The sequence below is a fragment of the Brassica oleracea genome, chromosome C3 (assembly GCF_000695525.1).
Source record: "Brassica oleracea var. oleracea cultivar TO1000 chromosome C3, BOL, whole genome shotgun sequence".
Classification (NCBI taxonomy): Eukaryota; Viridiplantae; Streptophyta; class Magnoliopsida; order Brassicales; family Brassicaceae; genus Brassica; species Brassica oleracea.
Window position 1 is genome coordinate 35,230,381 of NC_027750.1, and position 21,570 is coordinate 35,251,950.

General features: G+C 38.1%; 5 protein-coding genes and 1 non-coding gene across 7 annotated transcripts in view; 4 read left to right on the top strand and 2 right to left on the bottom strand.

Annotated features, from left to right (window-relative positions):
- The first annotated feature begins 1,988 nt into the window (after window positions 1-1,988).
- Window positions 1,989-4,358, top strand: LOC106334731 (transcription factor GTE7). 2 transcript variants are annotated; one of them, XM_013773069.1, is made up of 4 exons: window positions 1,989-2,961; window positions 2,995-3,575; window positions 3,665-3,872; window positions 3,982-4,358. In XM_013773069.1, the coding sequence occupies exons 1-4, from the start codon at window positions 2,205-2,207 to the stop codon at window positions 4,071-4,073; spliced, it is 1,638 nt and encodes a 545-aa protein (XP_013628523.1). In that variant the 5' UTR covers window positions 1,989-2,204; the 3' UTR covers window positions 4,074-4,358. The 2 variants fall into 2 exon arrangements, with proteins under 2 accessions (XP_013628523.1, XP_013628522.1); XM_013773068.1 differs by having other exon boundaries at window positions 1,989-3,575.
- LOC106334730 (probable cytosolic oligopeptidase A) lies at window positions 4,329-8,445 on the bottom strand. The gene is made up of 17 exons (XM_013773067.1): window positions 7,978-8,445; window positions 7,687-7,854; window positions 7,482-7,605; window positions 7,276-7,352; window positions 7,001-7,144; window positions 6,652-6,882; window positions 6,476-6,566; window positions 6,280-6,401; window positions 6,090-6,197; window positions 5,761-6,006; window positions 5,512-5,657; window positions 5,310-5,427; window positions 5,067-5,226; window positions 4,937-4,968; window positions 4,779-4,844; window positions 4,622-4,693; window positions 4,329-4,532 (listed from the first exon to the last, which is right to left on the bottom strand). Exons 1-17 carry the CDS (start codon window positions 8,410-8,412, stop codon window positions 4,446-4,448), a joined length of 2,427 nt encoding a protein of 808 aa, XP_013628521.1. The 5' UTR covers window positions 8,413-8,445; the 3' UTR covers window positions 4,329-4,445.
- A 343-nt stretch (window positions 8,446-8,788) lies between these two features.
- TRNAN-GUU lies at window positions 8,789-8,862 on the top strand. Its single transcript has one exon. It is a non-coding gene; the product is annotated as a tRNA-Asn (tRNA).
- Window positions 8,863-9,892: 1,030 nt separating this feature from the next.
- Window positions 9,893-11,943, bottom strand: LOC106330477. The gene is made up of 4 exons (XM_013768933.1): window positions 11,107-11,943; window positions 10,257-10,605; window positions 10,017-10,077; window positions 9,893-9,914 (listed from the first exon to the last, which is right to left on the bottom strand). Exons 1-4 carry the CDS (start codon window positions 11,941-11,943, stop codon window positions 9,893-9,895), a joined length of 1,269 nt encoding a protein of 422 aa, XP_013624387.1.
- A 4,584-nt stretch (window positions 11,944-16,527) lies between these two features.
- On the top strand, window positions 16,528-18,778 carry LOC106334359 (L-type lectin-domain containing receptor kinase IX.2). The gene has a single exon (XM_013772655.1). It carries the CDS (start codon window positions 16,588-16,590, stop codon window positions 18,580-18,582), a length of 1,995 nt encoding a protein of 664 aa, XP_013628109.1. The 5' UTR covers window positions 16,528-16,587; the 3' UTR covers window positions 18,583-18,778.
- A 1,896-nt stretch (window positions 18,779-20,674) lies between these two features.
- The window catches only part of LOC106330478 (glutathione S-transferase T3-like), a 1,035-nt gene continuing 139 nt past the window's right edge, over window positions 20,675-21,570 (top strand). Inside the window, exon 1 of the mRNA XM_013768935.1 lies at window positions 20,675-21,524. Within this exon, the coding sequence (XP_013624389.1) occupies window positions 20,675-21,524 (850 nt within the window). The remainder of the gene's footprint in view (window positions 21,525-21,570) is intronic.

Sequence of the window (21,570 nt, forward strand, 5' to 3'; positions counted from 1 at the left end):
AAAAGCGACAAATCGATTTGAGAATATTCACTTTCATCCCAGAAAAAAATATGCTATTTTTAGAAATTCAAATTCAAAGGGGGTGCTACTGGTTGTTGTCGATGGAACATTCTTGAAGAGGCGTGTCCTATTTTTAGAAATTCAAATTCCTATTTTTAGAAATTCAAATATTTGAGAATATTTGAGAATATTCACTTTCATCCCAGAAAAAAATATGCTATTTTTAGAAATTCAAATTCAAAGGGGGTGCTACTGGTTGTTGTCGATGGAACATTCTTGAAGAGGCGTGTCCTATTTTTAGAAATTCAAATTCCTATTTTTAGAAATTCAAATATTTGAGAATATTTGAGAATATTCACTTTCATCCCAGAGAAATCGAGTTTAAAGAGTTGAAATCATGCTTGGTCGGTTCAAATCAAGTGGGAATCAATCCGGATATAATCATACAAAACCAAAAAAATCGATTTGGGATTCTTTCCTCGGCACGGGATCGATCGATCTATTCTTACAGATCGGTCGATCTGTGTAAATCGACCTTCGCCGATCGAGTGAAATGGACCAGGTCGATCAGTATATATTTCGCGTTTTTTTTTGTTCTGAATAATGATCGGGATCGATCGATCCACTATAACTTGTAAAGTGGGATCGATCGATCCCCCTTGTCGAACTCAATATATATCTTTTAAAAAAAATTACAATTTTAAGGGCATTATTGCCATTTTGGAAAAAATTAGTCTAATATGACACAAAGTAGTATAAATTAGTCTAAAGGGACATAGTTACCATTTTTTGCTCTAAAAAAACAGATTTCCCAAAAAACAATAGGTTAATATATGAATATTACAATTACATCAAATTGCATCAAGTTATAAAGTTATAAATATAATATTACGTACAAATAAAAAAATATTATCAAACATCTATATTATAATATAATATATTATACTCTAAATATATTTTAAAAAACATAAAAATATAAATGGATATTTTATAAAATCAATGGTTTATAAATTTACATTGAACCCAAGTTAAATCCAACACCCGCGCGGGGGCGCGGATCAAGATTTAGTTAGTTTTATAGAGAGAGAGTAGAGAGAGATAGGAAGAAGAAAGAGGAGAGAGTGAGTGATTTTGGTTAGACAATGAATTATGTGTTTTTGTGTATTTCACCTAATTTTCCTTATATTAAATCGTTTCTTTCTTCTTAAAATCATATAGAATATGGAAAATGATTTAATATAGATTTTTTTCAGGCGTTAGCAATTATAGCCCAGAGATCTGAAAGGAGAAGCCAGCCCAGCCCATTGGTGATTTGGGTTCATAAACACGGAGAGTAGTTTCGTGATATTATGCATTGATAGGTGTTGCCCTAAATTCGGTCGCTGTCTAGTCGGTGACTGTGTGCGGTCATGTAAAAATGATTTTTCTTTTTGTTTGTCTCTTTTTATTGTCGAAATTTAAATTTTGTTCGATATACTATTGCAATATGTACTTGGTAAATTTGGATAATTTTCTAGATAATTTTCTTAAAATATTCGTGTCAGAGTATTGTGATGTATATAGTCTCGCATAATACTTAGTGAGCTTCTTCGAATAATTAAAAGTTCAATGAGTTAATCAAAAAGGTAACGAGTAATCCTAGCTGTCTACACGTGGCTATCGCTGACCTGGCAAAGAAAAAGCGACCAATGAGAGAGTCTGAAACCAAAAAACAACAAATTTGAATAAAGAAGAAAACGTCACACTGGGACCCATTCGACATGGAAATTTAAACAAAACAAAAAAAGAACACACACGACGCCTCACGAACAAACGGCTTAAAACACGCCACGTGTCTACTTACGCGATCTTAGCCATCCGTGGCAGATTTCCCGGGCAGCAGGATCTGAACCGTCAGATCCAAATTAAACGGTTAGATTGGAACGAAGGTCAGATTCCAAAGGCCTTTAAGAAGAGATGATGCCTCCCATCTCTTTTCCTCATCCCAGTCATCTCAAAACCCTCCTCCTCCCATATCCTCCCTCAAGCTCTCTATTTTTTTTATTATCCGATCGCCGGAATTTTAACCGGTGACGTAATTTTGCCCGCCCTTTTTTTGGAGGCTAAAACTTTTCTTGATTAAAAAAAAAAGAAGAAGCTGGAGATTCTATAAGAGCGAGAACGAACCCCCCCGGCGAAATGACCTTGAGACCATCGCGATTCGCATGGCACCAGCTGTTTTGTCTACCTTAAACGAACCGTCCTTCCATGGACAATGCGGCGCCGTTTTTATGAGGAAATTTACAAAACAATCCGTCGCCGAGATCAGCAGTAGCCCTCTTCCTCCCCTCTTCAGCCCTAACCCTAACCCTAATTTCGATTCGAGCAAGCGGTTCGACAATTCGTCTAATTACGGAGGCTACGATACTTTTAACCTCGCTGGGTACAACTCGAGTCAGCTCAGGGAGCTGAAGAAGCGCTTTACCTCGGAGCTCGAGCAGATTCGGATCCTCAGGGAACGGATCGAGTCGGGAACGTTCGAGTCTCAGCGAGTTGAGGTATCCGCCGTTCGAGTTGAATCGAAGAAGCGATGCAATCCGTTCGCTTCCGAAGAGACTCCTCCGAAGCGGGTGAGAGTGTTGGCTTCTATGTTGAATACTTGCGGTCAGATGTTGGTTAAGCTGATGAAGCACAAATGGGCCTGGGTGTTCAATACCCCTGTCGATGTGGTTGGTTTGGGGCTTCATGATTACCATCTCATCGTGAAGAAGCCCATGGATCTGGGCACGGTTAAGCTGAATCTGGAAAAGGGCTTTTACATTTCGCCGCTTGATTTCGCGACTGATGTTAGATTGACGTTCAGGAATGCGATGGCGTATAACCCCAAGGGGCAAGATGTGTACTTTATGGCTGAGAAGCTTCTTGATCAGTTTGATGTGGTGTTTAATCCTGCTTTCAAGAAATTCGAAGCTCAGCTGGTGAAGCTCACTGGCTCAACGTCTCGTTTTGAGCCTGAGGTGACGCAGAAACAGTGGAGTCAGAGTCCAGTGGAGGCGAATGTGAGGAGAGGAACTGAACAGATCTCAATTGCCAAGAAGTTGGATTCAGTGAAGCCCTTACAACCTACATTGTCTCCTCCTCAAGTAGTTGAGCCACCGCCACCGGAGCGAACTCCTCCACCTCTTCCTCCTCCTCCGGCTGTTCAGCCTCAGCCGCCACTTCCGCAGCCGGTTAGTGAAGTGGAAGCACCTCCTGATGTGAGTGAAGTAACCAAAGGGAGGAACGGGAAGTTGCCGAAGCCTAAGGCTAAGGATCCAAACAAAAGGCTGATGACAATGGAGGAGAAGTCGAAGCTTGGTATGAATCTACAAGACTTGCCTCCCGAGAAGCTTGGACAGTTGGTTCAGATTCTTAGGAAGAGAAACGGTCATTTAGCTCAGGATGGAGATGAGATAGAGCTAGATATTGAAGCTGTAGACAATGAGACTCTGTGGGAGCTTGATCGTTTCGTGACTAATTACAAGAAGATGGCTAGCAAAATCAAGCGCCAAGGGTTTATCCATAACGTGTCAACTCTTCCAGCTGCTAGACACATGGTAAGCAAACAATCTCTTGATCTTATTGAAACCGCTATTTGTGTCTGTAGACTGTAGTTAAATGTTGTTTCTTACCTTGTCTCTCTCAGGCTTCGGATGCAGAAATGGGTAGTGCGGAGAAGAGAACAAGGAAAGGGGATGCAGGGGAAGAGGATGTAGACATTGGAGAAGACATACCAATCGAAGATTACCCATCTGTTGAGATCGAAAGAGATGGTACTGCAGTAGCAGCTGCTGCTAGTAGCGGGTCTAGCTCTTCAGGCAGCTCTAGTTCTAGTAGCGGTTCTTCCTCTAGTGGTATATTAATTTAACCCTTTTCCAAAATCCCCTACCCCTTATGACCAAAAGGTTTCCACTTTATTGTGTATCGCTAACAACATCGTATGGTTTTGATGCTAATTTGCAGATTCAGGGTCAGGTGGGAGTTCATCAGGTAGTGATTCTGATGCAGATAGTGTTCAATCGCCATTCGTGGAAGCAAAAGAAGCTCAAGGATAGAATCTCTTGGAGATTAGTCTATTCAAGTGCTAAGAGAGTTGAAAGCATGGTGTAAAGGGTGGAAACCTTAGGAAGCAGTAGATGGTGTGGTTAGATAGAGAGAAATGATAGTTTGAGGGAGAGGAGTTCGTTATTTAATTCACCTATTAGATTTAGAAAGTTGTTTAACTGTAATTGTGAGATGATGAAAAGGGAAGGTGGACCTAGGAGAAAGAATCAATGCAATGTATTAACCGAGCGATGTAAATGGTTGGAAAATCTTAAAAAATATCTTTATTTGTTGAAGAAGTTCGAGTTTCACATCTTAATTATATCAATGAATTCTAACGTTGGAAGTCTAGAGTACTACCAAATGTAATGAAAATAAAAGACTCAAGCGGAAGCAGAGGCAGCCAAGAGTCCATTGTGTCTGAGAAGAGGCTCTGGTGAAGGTTCCCGTCCTCTGAACTCAACGAACACCTGAACATAATTTCGAATCATTAAGATTGTACGTCTAAATTGCCGTAAAATAGAAACTGAAGTTATTATTATATGAAAACAGAACATACCTTGAGAGGCGCTTTTCCTCCTCCAAGTGCAAGTACTGTGTTTCTGAATCTCTGTCCTGTTTCTTTAACAGCCTGTTTGCATCAAAGAAATAAGTTTCATCATCTCGTTTCTCAACTTCTCTGTGTATTTAACAATATACTTCAGAGTTTAAAGTACCTTGATGTCGTCCAGTCCAGCGTCTTCAAACGCTGAAAATGCATCTGCAGACAAAACCTCTGCCCACTGCAAGTTTTTTATTCAGAAATTTGGGTGAGCATTTTACAGCCTAGCCTGTTAAGAGTTTTGTTATTACAGAGATTCAGAATTTTCTTTACCTTGTAACTGTAGTAGCCGGCTGCATATCCTCCTGGAAGTTCATGAACATGTGTATAGGTGAATGGTTACGATAAAAAAAAACACAAATATATACATCTCTATCAGGGTTTCATGACTGAGGATTGTTACCTGCAAATATGTGACTGAAGCCACAGAGGAATCTATCCTCAGGAAGTGGAGGGATAACTTGGGTTTTTACTGATACCCTTTGATCAACATCATAGATGGATTCTGGTCCACCTGGTATGTAATTTGTGTGAAGCTCCAAATCAAGACTGGCGAATTTCAGCTGAAAACATGAAATCATCATATTATTACACACATTGATCCATTACAAAACATAAAATGGCACTGAATATCAAAAGCATTCACCTGACGAAGACTGAAGGACCCTGCACGAAATGTTCTTGCAGCAAGGAGTTTCTTGTATATTTCCTCTGGGAGTGTTTCTCCTGTTTGATAATGCTTCGCAATGCTCATCAAAGTGTCCCTGAAACCAGTAATCATAGCGCTGCTTTTACTCCCACTATAAAAACATTACAAAGAGTGTAACTCGTAATGAACTCGAGAGTACCTGTGGTAGCACCAATTTTCCATAAACTGTGAAGGTAATTCAACCGCGTCCCACTCTACATTTCGAATACCAGCCACTAGCCCCTCGTCCTGCTTGGTAAGCATATGCTGGAGAGCATGTCCAAATTCATGAAACACAGTCTCTACCTGTATATTAGCGTGAAATGAAGTCAGCAAATTTAAGTCATACTAAGATATAAGCAGGTTTAAAGGATGTAATAAAATCTTTAAGATTAGATTCTTCATTTACCTCACGGAATGTCATAAGGCTTGGCTTGTCACCTACTGGAGGAGTTTGGTTGCATACCATGTGCGCAACAGGCAGCCTAACGGAAGTACCTTTCTGAGCCATGACTTGGCTACGGGAAAAAACCTCACCCATCCAGGCACCACCTCTTTTCTCTGAAGGGCGAGAGTATGGATCAAAGTAAAAGTAAGCGATTGGGCTTCCAGAAGAATCTTTGACACGGTAGAACCGAACATCGCTGTTCCAGACCTTCAGATTATAAATATATGTCAATTAACAAGCTTTAACTAGTATCTCACATGCAACGCAACATATAGGATTCCAGATTTTACCGGAGCTACACCATCTGCTGGTTCTATATCGACTCCAAATAATGTCTTAGCTAGGCTGAAAAGTCCATCCATAACCTTTGGCAGAGAGAAGTATGGACGTAGTTCTTCCTTTAAAGACCAAAACGACAAATAAGAATGAAGACTTTTAAAACAATAAAGTTGTGTCGCAAGTTAGAAAAGGAGAAAGAACCTCATTGATATCGTATTTGGATTCACGGAGCCTTTCACTCCAGAAAGTGGTGTCCCAGTGAGTCAAGCTGCCAGATTCTTCAGCACCCTGGCTCTTTGCGAAACTCTTGAGGTCTTTCATGTCTAATTTATACAATATAAACGAACCATGAGTATCAAATCTCACGCTATATTTGACTGTTACAACAACATGTTACCTTGAACCGCTGGACCCCACGAAGCACTACGAAGCTTCTCTAAAAGCTCTGCTGCTTTCTCAACAGTGGCCATTTTCATAGTCATGCTTACCTAGAAGCAATAAAGCAATAGAGAGCCACATTAAGCCAATCAGAAGGAAAAAAAAAAACGGTTTTACTTAGGTTGATGACTCTACCTCAGCGTAATTGTTGTAACCAAGAAGCTGAGCCTTTTCCAATCGAAACTTCAAGATTTGGTCAATAATCGCTGTGTTATCCAAATCACCAGAAGAGGCACGAGATAGATACGCACGGTAGAGTTCCTCACGGAGAGCACGGTTTTTGGCATGTTGCATGACAGGGAGATAACTAGGAGCATCCAGTGTAATGACCCATGGTCCATTCTCAGCAGTTGCATTTTCATGGCCCTTTTGTCACACAAATATCAAGAGAATAAAATGACAAACACCCCCCCCCCCCCCCCAAAAGAAAAGAACATGGGAATTTGCATATATATATATTATAGTTTATAGTTAATATCGATACCTTGGAGACAGCAGCTTGTGCAAATAGCCCAAGAGCACTTGGAGGCAATCCGTCCATCTCTTTCTTGTCTGTTATCAACTTTTCAAACTTCTTTGTAGCATCCAAAACATTCTCAGAAAACTTATGGGAAAGTTTCTCGAGTTCCTTCAATCCAGAACAAAAAACAAAGATTAAGCATATTAATAGTATTGAGAGATTAAAAGCTGTGACAAACATAGATCCAAGCAATCACTAAACATGCTGACATTTATTAGTGTCAATGAGTTAAATCGAACCTGTTCAATTTTGTTAAACTCTTCTCTCTTTTCATCATCAAGAGCAATACCAGTGAGAACCGCCTCCTTTATTTGTGCTGAAACAGTGATCAAAACAATAGTCAGCACACTAAAATGTTGCACAGAGCTAATGTATAATATATGTTCAATATATGTGCCGAAAACAACAGTTAGCTCACTAAAGTGAGCCATTTAAATCTACTTGCCTTCAACTAAACGTTGACGAGCTTCACTAAGCGACGACCACTCAGGAGATTCACGAATAGCTTTGAAGGCATTGTAGATAGGCTTGCTTTGCCCCAGCCTGAGCTGAAACTTCACCTTCTCGGGCTGCAGAAGAAAGAACAGTATGGTTAGTTAGTAAAACAAGATAATCAATTCTAATTTCAAAGGATACAAAACAAGATTCACCTGAACGTCCTCAATGGCAGCACGAAGTTCAGGCGTATCCTTAACAGCCTTAAGGTGATTGATCACTCCCCAAACAACACTCAACCGATCAACGAGTTTCTCTAACGGTTCAACCAGTTTTGGCCATGATGGCTCCACAGATTTCTCTAACTGCTCCAATTCACCTTCCTGGAAAATATTATACTATAATCAGTTCAAATCTAAATCCATCACGAATACAATCAATAACATATAGTTTCAACATTTGATTTTAAAATCATAGAAGGAATAACACTGAAGAAGAGAACATACGAGGTGCTGCAGCAGAGCACGAATCCCGGGACGAACGTGCTCAGCATCAACGGAATCAAACGGAGGGAAATCAAAATCCTGCAAGAGAGGATTCGATGAGAGAAGACTCTCATCGGAGACAGCAGAGCTCACGGCGGCGGCGATGGCGGAGGACATCGAGGGAGGAGAAGAGGAGAAGTGGCGGAAGGGGAGAGAGGTGGAGGTGGATCTAGGAGGGAGGCAGAAGGAGAAAGAGGAGGACCAGATAGGGCACGAGTATGATTTAGGTAAAGTCGAGGGACGAAACTGAGAAGAAGAAGAGAAAAATTTAGCGTTTCGAAGTTTGGGAGGTGAGCGGCGAAGGAGGAGGTTGAGAGAGGCTCGAGAAGTTGTAGTCGTCGCCATTAGAGTGTTGGCTATAACAAACGTCGTTGCGATTATTGTTATTCTCTTCATTTTTTTCGGGGAGAAAATCTCTTTATCTCTTCGAGATTTTTTTTTGTTTTGTTTTGAATGTGATTAACTTATGTGAGGTTCCAAGCCTATCGATGTGTCCAAAGGTTAATTTTGTCAATTTTCAAACTTGACCTTGAAGTAAAACTCGTTTAATTACATCAGCAAGTTCCTAGCTAAATGGAAACTAAATATACAAATTGATTTTTTTTTTAGTATGATGGTAAGAAGAAATGCAATTAACATAGATAGATATTTTTACCAAAAAAAAAAAAAGAAAAAACAGATATTCACCACTTTATAAAAGCTATTACGTTGACAAAAAAAATATAGCTTGTATAAACGTCCAAATTGTTTTGTTCTGTACGTTATATCAAAAGCTGGAATAGCTCAGTTGGTTAGAGCGTGTGGCTGTTAACCACAAGGTCGGAGGTTCGAACCCTCCTTCTAGCGTTTTCAATTTTTTTGTGTTTTGTCCCTCTTTTTTCTTTTCTTACAGTGGCCCACAAAGTCGCACATCACGATACACATGGTCATAACTTGTTTGGCGAAAGGATCTAAAAGCCCGACAAGACACGTTCGAGCTGGTAGGGAAGGGATAGTCTGTGATGTCGTGTCCATTTTACGACAAACGATCCCACAGTTATTTCATTAATCATACCGCCTAATGATAGAACTGTGGAACATATATTTTTTACGTGTAGTATTACTTATAACTATAGTCAAGTTATTTTAAGGATTGGCAAGTGGTAGTGAATCTTACACAGTCAGAATATACCGATTTACTACCAATACAGATAGATATTACAACAACAAAACGTTGACCACCAGGAACTAACAAGTTCGTCACAATGAATGCTACATGCCTCTCCCATAAAACGAGAAATTATATGATTGGACCGCTAAAACTCTACGTTATTTATAGCCATTCATTTATTTTTACCTCAAAACTCTGTCGTCTATTATAAAACCTAAATACTCACTCATATTAAAATATATCTTTTCTCTCCCCCAGGAAATGGATAGAGATCTAGCTCTCACCAACCACCGTAAACCATCGTACTTCACCGGTCGATGCTTGAGTTCTCCGTCGTCTTGTCTCTCGTTACTACACACACTACAAGAAAACTGCTTGATACCGATGGACAAATCCGTCATAATCTCGTCGGGAAAGTAGCATACCGATGGAATACCGACGAAATATGTCCGTCGGTATCATCTCGTCGGTATACTGATATTCGTCGGCAATTCGTCGGCAAAATACCGACGAACACATATCGTCGGTAAATACCGACGAACATATTCCGTCGGTTTTTTTCTAAATTTTCCGACGAAACATATCCGTCGGTTTTTTCAGAAAATTCCGACGAATTTAACATCAAAAAATGATGGAGGAAATATCTTCTCGAGGTTGCATAGGATCACCGGTATTTTAACTTCCAAATTGCGGATACCATCTGATGTGAGTGATCTCGAGCATAAATCACGGAAGAAAGCACTTATCCCTACATACACGAAGAAAACAAATTCCATAAGCATATATATATATATATAAGCATTAAAAAATAATATGACAATTAATTTAACTATGTTAAATTTTAAAGTACCTGCGGTTGCTTCGTGGACATTTCGTGGCAATAGTGCGGAAAACGCAAAAGGAAGGAGGCGCTGCATCATTACATGACAATCATGGCTCTTCAAGCCAGTAAACTTCCCTTCACTTTTGTCAACACAATTACGCAAACTTGATGCATAACCGTCTGGAAATTTAACACTGTGTGTTATCCAATCAAAAAACTCTTCTTTTGCAGTTGCATCCAGTCGATATATGGGAATAGGACCTTTACCGTGCTCATCAACATGAAGTTCGGGACGAGCACAAATATCAACCAAATCCAGTCTTGACTTCAAGTTATCCTTCGTCTTGCCTTGGACATCAAGGATGGTGTTCATCAAATTGTCGAAAAAGTTCTTCTCAATATGCATGACATCTAAACAGTGCCGCAACAAATGAGTCTCCCAATAGGGCAAATCCCAGAAGATACTCTTCTTATGCCAATTATGATTTTCCCCTACACCATAAATCGGTTCATGTCCGTTTCCACCCACGTCTGGCGTTCTATCTGCACCAAAATCTCTTAATTGTTCCTTCAACTTTTTGCCACTTACTTCTTCAGGTGGACTGTCAAACACCCTCTTGTTCTTTGTAAACAATGTCTTACTCTTACGATATGGATGATCGTGTGGTAGAAATCTCCTGTGACAGTCAAACCAACACGTTTTCCGACCATTTTTTAGTTGGAAAGCATCTGTGTTGTCTTGGCAATAAGGACATGATAGCCTCCCATGCGTGGTCCATCCAGATAACATACCATATGCTGGAAAATCACTTATTGTCCACATAAGTACTGCTCGCATCTGAAAATTCTCTTTCCGCGAAACATCGTATGTATGAACACCGTGCTCCCATAATAATTGCAGCTCATATATCAATGGCTGAAGAAACACATCCAGTGATCTCTTAGGATGATCTGGCCCGGGAACGAGAATTGAGAGGAACAAAAACTCCCGTCGCATACACAAATGTGGTGGTAAGTTGTAAGGTGTCAAGATTACCGGCCACAATGAATATTGTCTTCCATGCTTTCCAAATGGACTGAAACCATCTGTGCATAATGCAAGATACACATTTCTTACCTCAGATGCAAATTCTGGATATGTTGATTGAAAATGCTTCCACGCCTCTGCATCGGAAGGATGTGTTATCTCACCATTTGTTAAGTGCTCAGCATGCCATCTCATTGGTTCTGCTGTTCGTTCAGACTGATATAACCTCTTTAATCTTTCAGTCAACGGCAAATACCACATTCGTTTGTATGGCACCGGAACTCTTCCAGTCGTATCCTGATAACGAGGTTTCCGACAGAATTTACATCTCTCCCTGTTCTCATCTGCTCTCCAGTAAATCATGCAGTTATCGATGCATACATCTATCACCTGATATGGTAAGCCAAGACCAGCGACCAATTTTTGTACCTCATAATATGAGCCAGGTGCAAGATTATCTTCAGGAAGAACATCTTTAACAAAATCTGCAATCGCATCCACACATTCTTCAGCCAAATTATAGTCAGTCTTTAGCGCCATCAATCGACTTGCGGATGATAAAGGTGAATGCCCATCTTTACATCCTTGATACAATGGCTGCTTAGCTGCATCTAACATTTCAAAAAATCTTCTGGCTTCTAGATTGGGTTGTTCTCGTTCTCCTTCCTCTTCACATGGGAAATTTTCTACATTGGGTTGTTCTTGTCTATCTCCTTCCTCTTCACCCGACGGTAAATTTTCTCCATATGCATCATATACCATCTGAACAGTCCCTATCCCAAAATCTACATCCGTGGTAGGTTCATCTAACCTATCGGCAGTTTGAGGTTCGCTACTACTACCATACTCAAATCTTTCTCCATGAAGATACCAAATCTTATAACCACGTGTAAATCCTTTCAAATATAAATGACTCCATACTTCCATTTTTTTGACACGGATATTATTCTTACAAGTAGAACATGGACATAATAAATACTTACTTGTTCTTGCTTCCGGTTGACTTTGAACCACCCCCATGAATTCTTGAATACCACGTGCGTATTCCTCCGTAAGTAAATTTGTATTTGGATCCATATGAGGTTGATCTAACCAAGAACGGAAATTATAAGGAGTACCCATAATTTATATTGTTTTGTTGTGATTTCAATGAATGAAGGAGAGGTCGTATTTATAATGAATTGGAAATCTTTCCGACGGAAAATATTCGTCGGTATTCCGTCGGGAATCATAACGGCTAAATTAACGTCCTAAACCCGTCGGCGTTCCGTCGGTAATTTAAACGGATACTAACGGCTACATAATCCGTCGGTATTTCGTCGGGAAGTGCAACGGCTGCAAATTCGTCGGTTTTCAGTCGGGAAGTATAACGGCTGTTCAATCCGTCGGTATTCCGTCGGAAAAACCGACGGAATTATGACCGAATTCTTTCATGGTCGGTATGCCGTCGGTATTTCGTCGGTAAGTGTCAATTTTTTGCAACGGTCATATATTTGTCAGTTTTTTGTCGGTTTTCTGTCGGGATCGTATGACGAAATACCGACGAATGTATTCTGTCAGGATTTTCCGACGCAGTTCCGACGAATTTACCGAAATATATTTCCGACAAGTTTTCGTCGGAATTCCGTTGGAAAATCCTGACAGATTTTTTTCGGTCGGTTTTTCCGTCAGTATTGTCCGTGTTTTCTTGTAGTGACAGGGAAACCGAGTACGCTCGAATCAGTAACCACAACAAGAAGACAAGGTCAAGTCCCAGATTAAGGAATCTCCTTAGAAGGCTATTGTTTTTGGTTACAAGCTGCGGACTCGAGAACGCAAAACCGAAGAGGTTGATAAAGTTTCACTACGATGCTGTGAGTTATGCTCAGAACTTCGACGATGGTTTTAACTTGCGCGATGATGATCGTAAGGGTTTCAGAAGTCTCCGAACACAGAGTCTCCATCAGTAGCTAATATCTTATATTTGCTCTCTTTTTATTTTGTTAAACTAGATTAAGATTCGGGATAAACATTATATATATAAATTATTTTATGTATTATATGTTATGTTATGAAATAATTAATATATTTTGAATAATTAAAAGTCAATAACTATTAGATATATAATTAAATTGGTGCGAACGTATAAATCAATTTTATTAATCTAAACAATTTTTTAAAAAATTTGATAGGATATATAATTAAATTTAAATGATATTAACATACATAGTATATTTTTAATATAATGTCTATTAAATGATGTTTTTTACTCATATGTTTTTCTTATCATGTGTATCTTTAATAGCAAAATTTTTAAATTACTGATAACAAAATTTTCATTGTGGGATTAATAATTTTAGTAATTTATAAATTTAAAAAATTTATCAATGTTAGTTCAAAAATTTTATCAAAAAAATTATTCAAAGTAAATTTTGAAATTAAAATATTTATTTATTCAATATGGTTTATAGTTTAATTTAGAATGATATATATACATATATATTTTAAATCTTAATGATGAATTAAATTAGTCTTTTATTTATATGATTTTGTAATCATTTGTATTTTGTCATAACAAAAATTTTAAACCATGGATCGCAAAATTTGAATGTGAGACTTTTAACAGTTTTAGTAATTTATAGTCGTTTTTTAAAATTCAAAATATAACATATACAGAAAAATCTAAATTTTTATAATATGGTTATTGTGATTTTTTTAAAAAATTAATTTAATAGTTTAAAATTAAACAAATTTGATAGAAGATATATTATTTTTTATCAAATCTTTATTATTCAAAATCATTAATTGCCATATATACTTTAGGCACATTAGGCAATTCTGTAATTTTTATTTAAGAAAATGATGAAGAGCATTAATATTTATTGTGGTTAGTTTAATAAAAAGTTTATTATATATTTAGATGAACCAATCTATTTCTCTAAAGATTTTAAAAATCATCCTAGTGATGATACGTGGATACCAAAAAATATTGTAATGTTTCTCAATTAATATATAAAAGTATTTTCGAACGTGGTATCAAATTTCGTATGTACCCTCGAGTTCTGTTAATTACATATATGTAATCTGATAATTTGGTATTTGTTTCAGAAAGATGGTCCCTGCCGTTTCTTTATTTACATTTGTACCCGAGAGGTTTTTAATTACATACGTATCCATGTACTTTTGGTTAATGAGTATAATACCCGTTAGATATGTTTTTCTATTCTTTATATTTGTGTTTAAATGAGCTTCTGAGATAAACTGGAACCGAAAGCATAGAAAGGCAAATGTAACTTGATATGTTATTACTTAGAGAATTTAACATCTTGAGTCAACTTCTCGGTTATACGTGAAGTCACTTTCCACATAAGACCACTGCTTTCGTGTTGTTCGGTCATTATACCCTCCAACACAACTTTTTTAATTCCTAAAACAAATTTCTCTCTCTTTCTTAACTATCTATCAATTCTATCTCACTTTCCCAATTCATATTTTATCAACCCTAATTCGTCTAAATCTCTTATTTACCCAAAAAAATCCATGTTCATATTCAAAGAAATCGGAACCTAAAACACACTCATCATCTTCCTCTTCTTTCATAAACTTTTTTCTCTCCTTCCTCTCTCTCCTTCCATGAAAATCGAGAACACAATCTCATCAGAAACTTCTCATCTTCTTTGAGAGAAGAAAGAGTCAAAGAGATGTTGGAGCGAGAGGTTGAGAGATTGCCTTCTGGGACTGGGAGGCGCGTGTTAGAAACTAAGCTCTGGATTGGATTCTAAAAGGTTTCATCTTTCTTGAATCTGGTTTGGTCTCTGTTTAGAGTTAATTCTCTGGTCAGTTGATAGATCACTGATGTTTGTGTTAAAAAAAGAGAGGCTTATCACTTGCATCTTATCAATAGATTGAGAGTCTGATTTGTTTGAGGTACTGAGTGTTTTGTCTTTAATTCCAATTGTTGTTGTTGGGTATGATAGGTTTGTGCTCATTACAGTTTTGGAACGTTGTGCACAAGCACGGCCACAAGCGCCATCACCGACATTGTCTTCGTCTGCTCATGCTCCCCGCATCCTCTGTTCACCGATGTGAAGCAACCTTAATTGAAGCTCTAAGCCACTCTTATGTATCATCATGATCTGCTTTCACCGCGGCGTTGTGGCCATGCTCAAGATCGTTGTGGTAGGCGTCTTCGCCTCTTTAGTTATATAAGGAAAGCTCGAGCAATCTTTTATAAAACGTATATATATAATTTACATGTCTTAACCATATGTGTTCATGAGATGTGTATATATATATATATATATATATATATATCCATAATTTATGTCCATAACAAATCATCTCATAGAAATTATCCTCCACATGGTGTTAAGTGTATCATGTACATAATGGTTATCATGTCAAATTTCTTTGAAATTCAAATTTGTATTAGTTGAAGTAAACCATCATACATATTATATGCATTTTCTTGATTCATATGTCTACAAATTACTCATCGTTCACAAGTCGATCCACAATTCGTCGTCGTCCATAACTCGTCGTCCACAAGAATAAATTTGTCAAACACACGTCTAGGCCCCACTAGAAAGTGTGTCATAAATGGGAAATGACTCTTGCTGTAAATGAAAGACAAAAAGTGTCCCTTAGGTGATCAACTCTATTACTTATTAGACTATTGTTCAGTCTTATGGTAGCCTTGACTCGCACCTATTCGGTAAGAAAGCTCACCTCACATGAGCTGCTAGGTGCAAGATAGCTCTAGGTGTAGCCTCTGCGTTGTTTTACCTTCACGAGGAGTGGGAGCAATGCATTGTCCACAGGGACATCAAGGCAAGTTGATGGATCACGAGCTAGGTCCCCAGACTACGGGGCTGGCTGGAAGGGATAGTTTATGCTTTAGCGATTTTTTTTCCAAATTAGATATTTTTCCAATTTTCAATATAATATTTATTATAAATTTGTTATATATGACCAATGGTATTATGCAATATATTTTGTTATTTGTCAAATTATGATTAAGTGAATAATCAATGATATTTTTGCTTAGAAAATATTTTCTTATTCTATATGCTTAATACTAAAATATTGTCTATTAAAAAACGGAATTAGTATTATAAATCTGTTGGTGTTTGTTCTCTTGTAGCCTCCTTATTTCTTGTGGAAGTATCTCTGTTTTGTGCACTTGGTTGTACAGTTTGTTACCAACTTACCATATCAAAGCTGATCTGTTATATTATTTTATCTTTGCTTTGAATCTTTAAGTTTATGATTGCAAAGTATATTACCATTCAAGAACGTTCTTAACATTTTCAGATTTTACCATATTCTTGGAAGAGCTAAAAAAACATAATAATGAGTAGGACAAAAAGTCAAACTGTTTGAAGATTGTTGTACAGCGTGTTGGTTTGACTTATGGTTCAAGAAAAGTAAACTAATAAGAAACTTCCTGTGATCAGGAATCACTGATAGTGATCTATTGAAAAAAAATAAGCCTGTTTTCTTGACCATTCTTCTAGCTCTTGGCTGGTTTTATTTGATGATCTAAGATCTTCAACCATCTCATCTTGTAAATCTTTTCTTTCTTCCTTCTCCATGGCTAATTCAATCTTGTTCATTTTCTTCCTTCTTCCTTTTGTTGTTGATTCACTTTACTTCAACATCACTAGCTTTCAACCAGATGATCCTTCAGGAAACATAGTCTACCACGGAGATGCGGCACGAGATGAAGACGGAACGGTGAACTTCAACAGCGCCGCACGTACATCTCAAGTTGGTTGGATCACTTACTCAAAGGAAGTCCCTATATGGAGTCGTAGAACTGGTAACGCTTCAGATTTCAACACCAGCTTCTCTTTCAAAATCGATGCTCGTAACCTCACATCAGATACTCATGGTATATGTTTCTTTCTTGCTCCTGTGGGAGCACCACTCCCTGCATACACTCCTTCTGGTTTCTTGGGTCTCTTCGGTCCAAATATTGATTACAAGTCTTCTTTTGACCTCGTTCATATCGAGTTTGACACGTATAGCAACCCAGGTTGGGATCCTAGGGACGTTGCATCTCATGTCGGGATCAATAATAACTCTCTTGAATCTTCTAACTACACTTCTTGGAACGCAAGTTTGCATAGTCAAGATATTGGTCATGCACGTGTCTCTTATGATTCTGTTAACAAGAACTTGAGTCTGTCTTGGGGTTATGAGCTAACAGCCTCTGATGATGAGAGTTCAAGCCTTTCTTACATCATTGACCTAGCTAAGGTTCTACCATCAGAAGTTATGTTAGGGTTTATAGCCGCTGCTGGATTAAACACAGGTGAACATAAACTCTTGTCTTGGGAGCTAAGTTCAAGTCTAGACCCCGAGAAAGCCGACAACAAGACAGGACTTATAATTGGCATCTCGGTTGCTGGAGTTGTTCTCGTGACCTTACTGGTCATTACAACCGTTATGGTTTGGTCGAGGAAATCAAGAGAGATAACAAACATGGTATCATCATCATCAATAAACGAAGACCTAGAAAAGGAAACAGGAGGACCAAGAAAGTTTTCTTACAAGGATCTTGTGTCAGCAACAAACGGATTCTCACACCAAAGGAAGCTAGGTGAAGGAGGGTTTGGAGCGGTGTATAGTGGGAACTTGAAAGAAATCAACATGATGGTTGCGGTGAAGAAGCTATCTTGCGGCTCAAGGCAGGGAAAGAAAGAGTTCTTAAACGAAGTTAAAGTCATCAGCAAGTTAAGACATCGAAACCTAGTGCAACTCATTGGTTGGTGTAATGAAGAAAACGAGTTCTTGGTTATATATGAGTTGATGCCAAACGGTGGATTGAACTCTCACCTCTTTGGTAAAAGGGAAGAGATACTATCTTGGGACACAAGGTACAAGATAGCTCTAGGTCTAGCTTCTGCGATACTTTATCTCCATGAGGAATGGGATCAGTGTGTGCTACACAGAGACATCAAGGCAAGTAATATAATGCTTGACGGTGACTTCAACGTCAAGTTAGGTGACTTTGGGCTGGCTAGGGTTATGAGTCATAAGCTTGATTCTCATAAAACAGGGTTGGCTGGAACTTTTGGATACATGGCACCCGAGTATGTTATGACAGGTTGTGCAAGTAAAGAATCTGATATGTATAGCTTTGGGATAGTGTTACTAGAGATTGTCACGGGGAGAAAATCGTTGGAGAGAAGGAAAGAAGATGAAGAAGAAGGGAACAGTGATGATGATGATGATTCAGAGAGTGATGAGAAGAGTCTTGTGGAGAAAGTGTGGGAGCTTTATGGGAAGAAAGAGCTGTTGAGTTCAGGTGTAGATGAGAAACTTGGTGATGATTTTAATATGGAAGAAGCTGAGTGTCTTTTGGTTTTAGGGTTATGGTGTGGTCATCCTGATAAAAGTTCGAGACCGTCGATAAAACAAGCGATACAAGTTATGAAGTTGGAGTCACCATTGCCTGTTAATCTTCCGTTGAAGAGGCCTGTTGCTACGTATTACAACTCGACTTCTTCTTCTTCTTCTCCTCCTTCGGTTAACTCTAGTAGAGCTTCGATAACGTTCTCGAGTAAGGAAGTTGGTCGTTAGCTTAAGATTTGAGATTAACTCTTAAGTTCTTACACTTACTATCTTTGTGCTCTCTTGTTTTATCTTTGTTATAATTGTTTATGCTCTTGAAGTGTGTCTATTCTTTGTGGGATTATCCTTAATCCCTGCTTTTTTTTTACTGTTTTTCTTTATATATGTAGTTGTGAAAAAACTCTTTTGTAACGTATTCGTTTTGGAGACGAGAATGTGAAAAAAAAAATAAAGTTCTCATGATAGAAAGCTTTTTGTGCAAATTGGATGTTCCTTTGTCTTCTCTCTGTCTCTTCTTTCTTCTTATGTTATGTTCGCATTAGTCATTTTCTGTAGTATTTTTTTTCAGTTTCAACGAAATGTTGTAGAAAAAGATGTAAATGTGTTTTTGTCATAAAGTTTGACGACTAAGACCAACTTCATCGGGAGTCCTAATTGATGTTTCTAAAAGAATAAAAGCAAAAAAATAAATGAAAAAAAAATAAAAAGCATAGGAACGGTCTTAATTTTGGGATTTTTAGGATTGTTTAAGGATCCATACGTGGAGGCTTTCTATTGGATCGAGTTAACCTTTCTATCTCTCTTCTTTTCTTTTATTTTCTTTTCTTTTCTTTTCTTTTCTTTTCTTTTCTTTTCTTTTCTTTTCTTTTCTTTTCTTTTCTTTTCTTTTCTTTTCTTTTCTTTTCTTTTCTTTTCTTTTCTTTTCTTTTCTTTTCTTTTCTTTTCTTTTCTTTTCTTTTCTTTTCTTTTCTTTTCTTTTCTTTTCTTTTCTTTTCTTTTCTTTTCTTTTCTTTTCTTTTCTTTTCTTTTCTTTTCTTTTCTTTTCTTTTCTTTTCTTTTCTTTTCTTTTCTTCGATCTCTCCATCTTCTATGGCGATTATTTTTTGATCTCGGATCAGTCTTCTTCTTCTTCGATTGGTCCTCTTCTTCGATCGATCGATCATCTTCTTCTTCTCACTTTGCAAAGATGAAAGATCCGTTCGTCCTCTCGTTGGCCGTGTAGACAAATCTTCACCGCACAGTCATCTTCTTCTTCTCACCGTTCAGGCTTGAAACCGTTGGATTGGGTCAACTTCTCCTTCTCACCGTTGAATCCGAAACCGTTGGATTCAATCATGGATTTGGATAGATCGAAAACCAAATCTCCCGAGGAACTCATCTCCATCGGGTACGGTTTAATTTTCTCCTCTTTTTTTGATTAAAAATTTCATATGTGATGTATTTCTGATTTACTGATGGTTGTATTTTGGTTGTATCAGCTGGGATGATGGCATATTGGGATCACTATGAAAGCTTCTCAATTTATTAGTTGGATCAACAACCAGGCGAGTGCTAATAAGCTGATCACCAGTTATCTTTCTACTGTTAATTTAATCTTCTAATGTCTGGTGATGTATCAATTGCAGACATCACTTTGTTATTCCATTGTGGAGAGGAAAAGATAACATCACGATGTCTGCTTAAGGTTTGTTAATATGCTTTGATCTTTGTCTCTAAATTACAAACTACCGATGAACTGATTGGTTAGTGATATTAGTTTTGGTCGAGATGGTTAATTATTCTTAGCAATTGAAACGCCAAGTAGTTGTGTTCGAATTTAGTGATAGTAGCTTTGGTCAAATCAGCTTTTAATTTTACTTTTGGGTGTTGGTTGTGCAAGGATGTGTGGTGTGCGTGGTGAAGGCAGGGGCATTTTCTTTTGCATTGATTACGGACCAGAGTCTCTCTCAGAAACGGGTGCAACATCAATGGAGCATTCATTACCGAACACAATCTTCCATTTCACAGTTGGCAAGAGGTAAGTACACTTTACTATGGCTTTAGTTAGTTGAATGTGTGGTAGATATTGATTTGGTTAGGAATTAAATTGATTCTAGTATTGCTTTAGTTAGATATTGATTTGTATGTATTTATTTTCTTGGTTGGTTTAGCGTGTGTTAGTTGAGTTGAAGCGATATGTATTTAGTTTTGGTGGTTGTTTTAGTTGTAGGTAAAGACATTAATTACAACAAAATTTTTTTTAAGTTTAAAAACTTCCCTTTAAATTGTGAACAAAACACTCTTGTTCTTTCAAAACCTTTTCTTTCAAAGCCTCTAAATTATGGATCCATATACGCAGCATTATAGCTTTCAAAATCTCTTAAATAGCCAACAACCATACACCCAAAACCACTTCTCTCAACCACTACGTGAACCTAGTATAGACACAGTCTCTACGTCGGATGCCTCTGTCTTCGGTCCAGAAGGGACTGAAGATGGCAATGAAGATGCAGAGACTGTCTCTAACCGTAAAGAGAGACGCAAATGGACACCTACAGAAGATGGTGTCCTAATAAGTGCTTGGTTAAACACTTCTAAAGACCCAGTAGTAGGAAATGAGCAGAAAGCAAATGCGTTTTGGCAACGTATTGCTGCTTATTTCGCTGCGAGTCCTAAGCTAGCTGGTCTGCAAAAGAGAGATCGAACGTGCTGTAAACAAAGGTGGGCGAAGATTAATGAGGCAGTGTCGAGGTTTGTGGGCTGCTATGTCGCTGCAACGAAGCAGAGATCGAGTGGACAGAATGAGGATGACGTGTTGAAGATAGCTCATCAGATTTTCTACAATGATTACAAGGTGAAGTTCACCATGGAGCATGCATGGTTGGAGCTTCGCCATGATCAGAAATGGTGTGGAGCCTCGACTGATAAAGTGCAGGGTAAGAGAAGGAAGTTAGGTGACCAAGGTTCACAGTCAGCAACGTATGGGCCAGGAAACCATGTAGAGGATGAAGCTCGTCCTGTTGGTGTTAAAGCATCAAAGGCCAAAGGAAAAAGTTCAGTGAGCAAGCAAGCGAGTTTGGAAGAGAAAGAGAAGGAGAGGAAGGATTTTCAGAACGTGTGGGAGCTAAGGGAAAAGGACTTTGCCTTAAAGGACAAGCTCAACAAGCAAAAATTGCTTGACAAACTCATGGGCAAGACAGAGCCCTTAAGCGAACTTGAATTAGCTTTGAAAGAACA

Bases quoted from the DNA above. Each gene is read 5' to 3' on its own strand.
- LOC106334730 (XM_013773067.1), bottom strand. From the start codon at position 8,412: ATGAAGAGAATAACAATAATCGCAACGACGTTTGTTATAGCCAACACT. The intron at 6,567-6,651 runs GTAGAGTCATCA...TATTGCTTCTAG, and splicing joins GTTACAACAATTACGCTGAG to GTAAGCATGACTATGAAAAT. The intron at 5,428-5,511 runs GTACTCTCGAGT...TACTGGTTTCAG, and splicing joins GAAAATTGGTGCTACCACAG to GGACACTTTGATGAGCATTG.
- LOC106334731 (XM_013773068.1), top strand. From the start codon at position 2,205: ATGGCACCAGCTGTTTTGTCTACCTTAAACGAACCGTCCTTCCATGGA. The intron at 3,576-3,664 runs GTAAGCAAACAA...TGTCTCTCTCAG, and splicing joins TTCCAGCTGCTAGACACATG to GCTTCGGATGCAGAAATGGG. The intron at 3,873-3,981 runs GTATATTAATTT...GCTAATTTGCAG, and splicing joins TAGCGGTTCTTCCTCTAGTG to ATTCAGGGTCAGGTGGGAGT.
- LOC106334359 (XM_013772655.1), top strand. From the start codon at position 16,588: ATGGCTAATTCAATCTTGTTCATTTTCTTCCTTCTTCCTTTTGTTGTT.
- LOC106330477 (XM_013768933.1), bottom strand. From the start codon at position 11,943: ATGGAAGTATGGAGTCATTTATATTTGAAAGGATTTACACGTGGTTAT. The intron at 10,078-10,256 runs GTAAAGGTCCTA...GTAATGATGCAG, and splicing joins ACTTCATGTTGATGAGCACG to CGCCTCCTTCCTTTTGCGTT. The intron at 9,915-10,016 runs GTACTTTAAAAT...TCGTGTATGTAG, and splicing joins TGTCCACGAAGCAACCGCAG to GGATAAGTGCTTTCTTCCGT.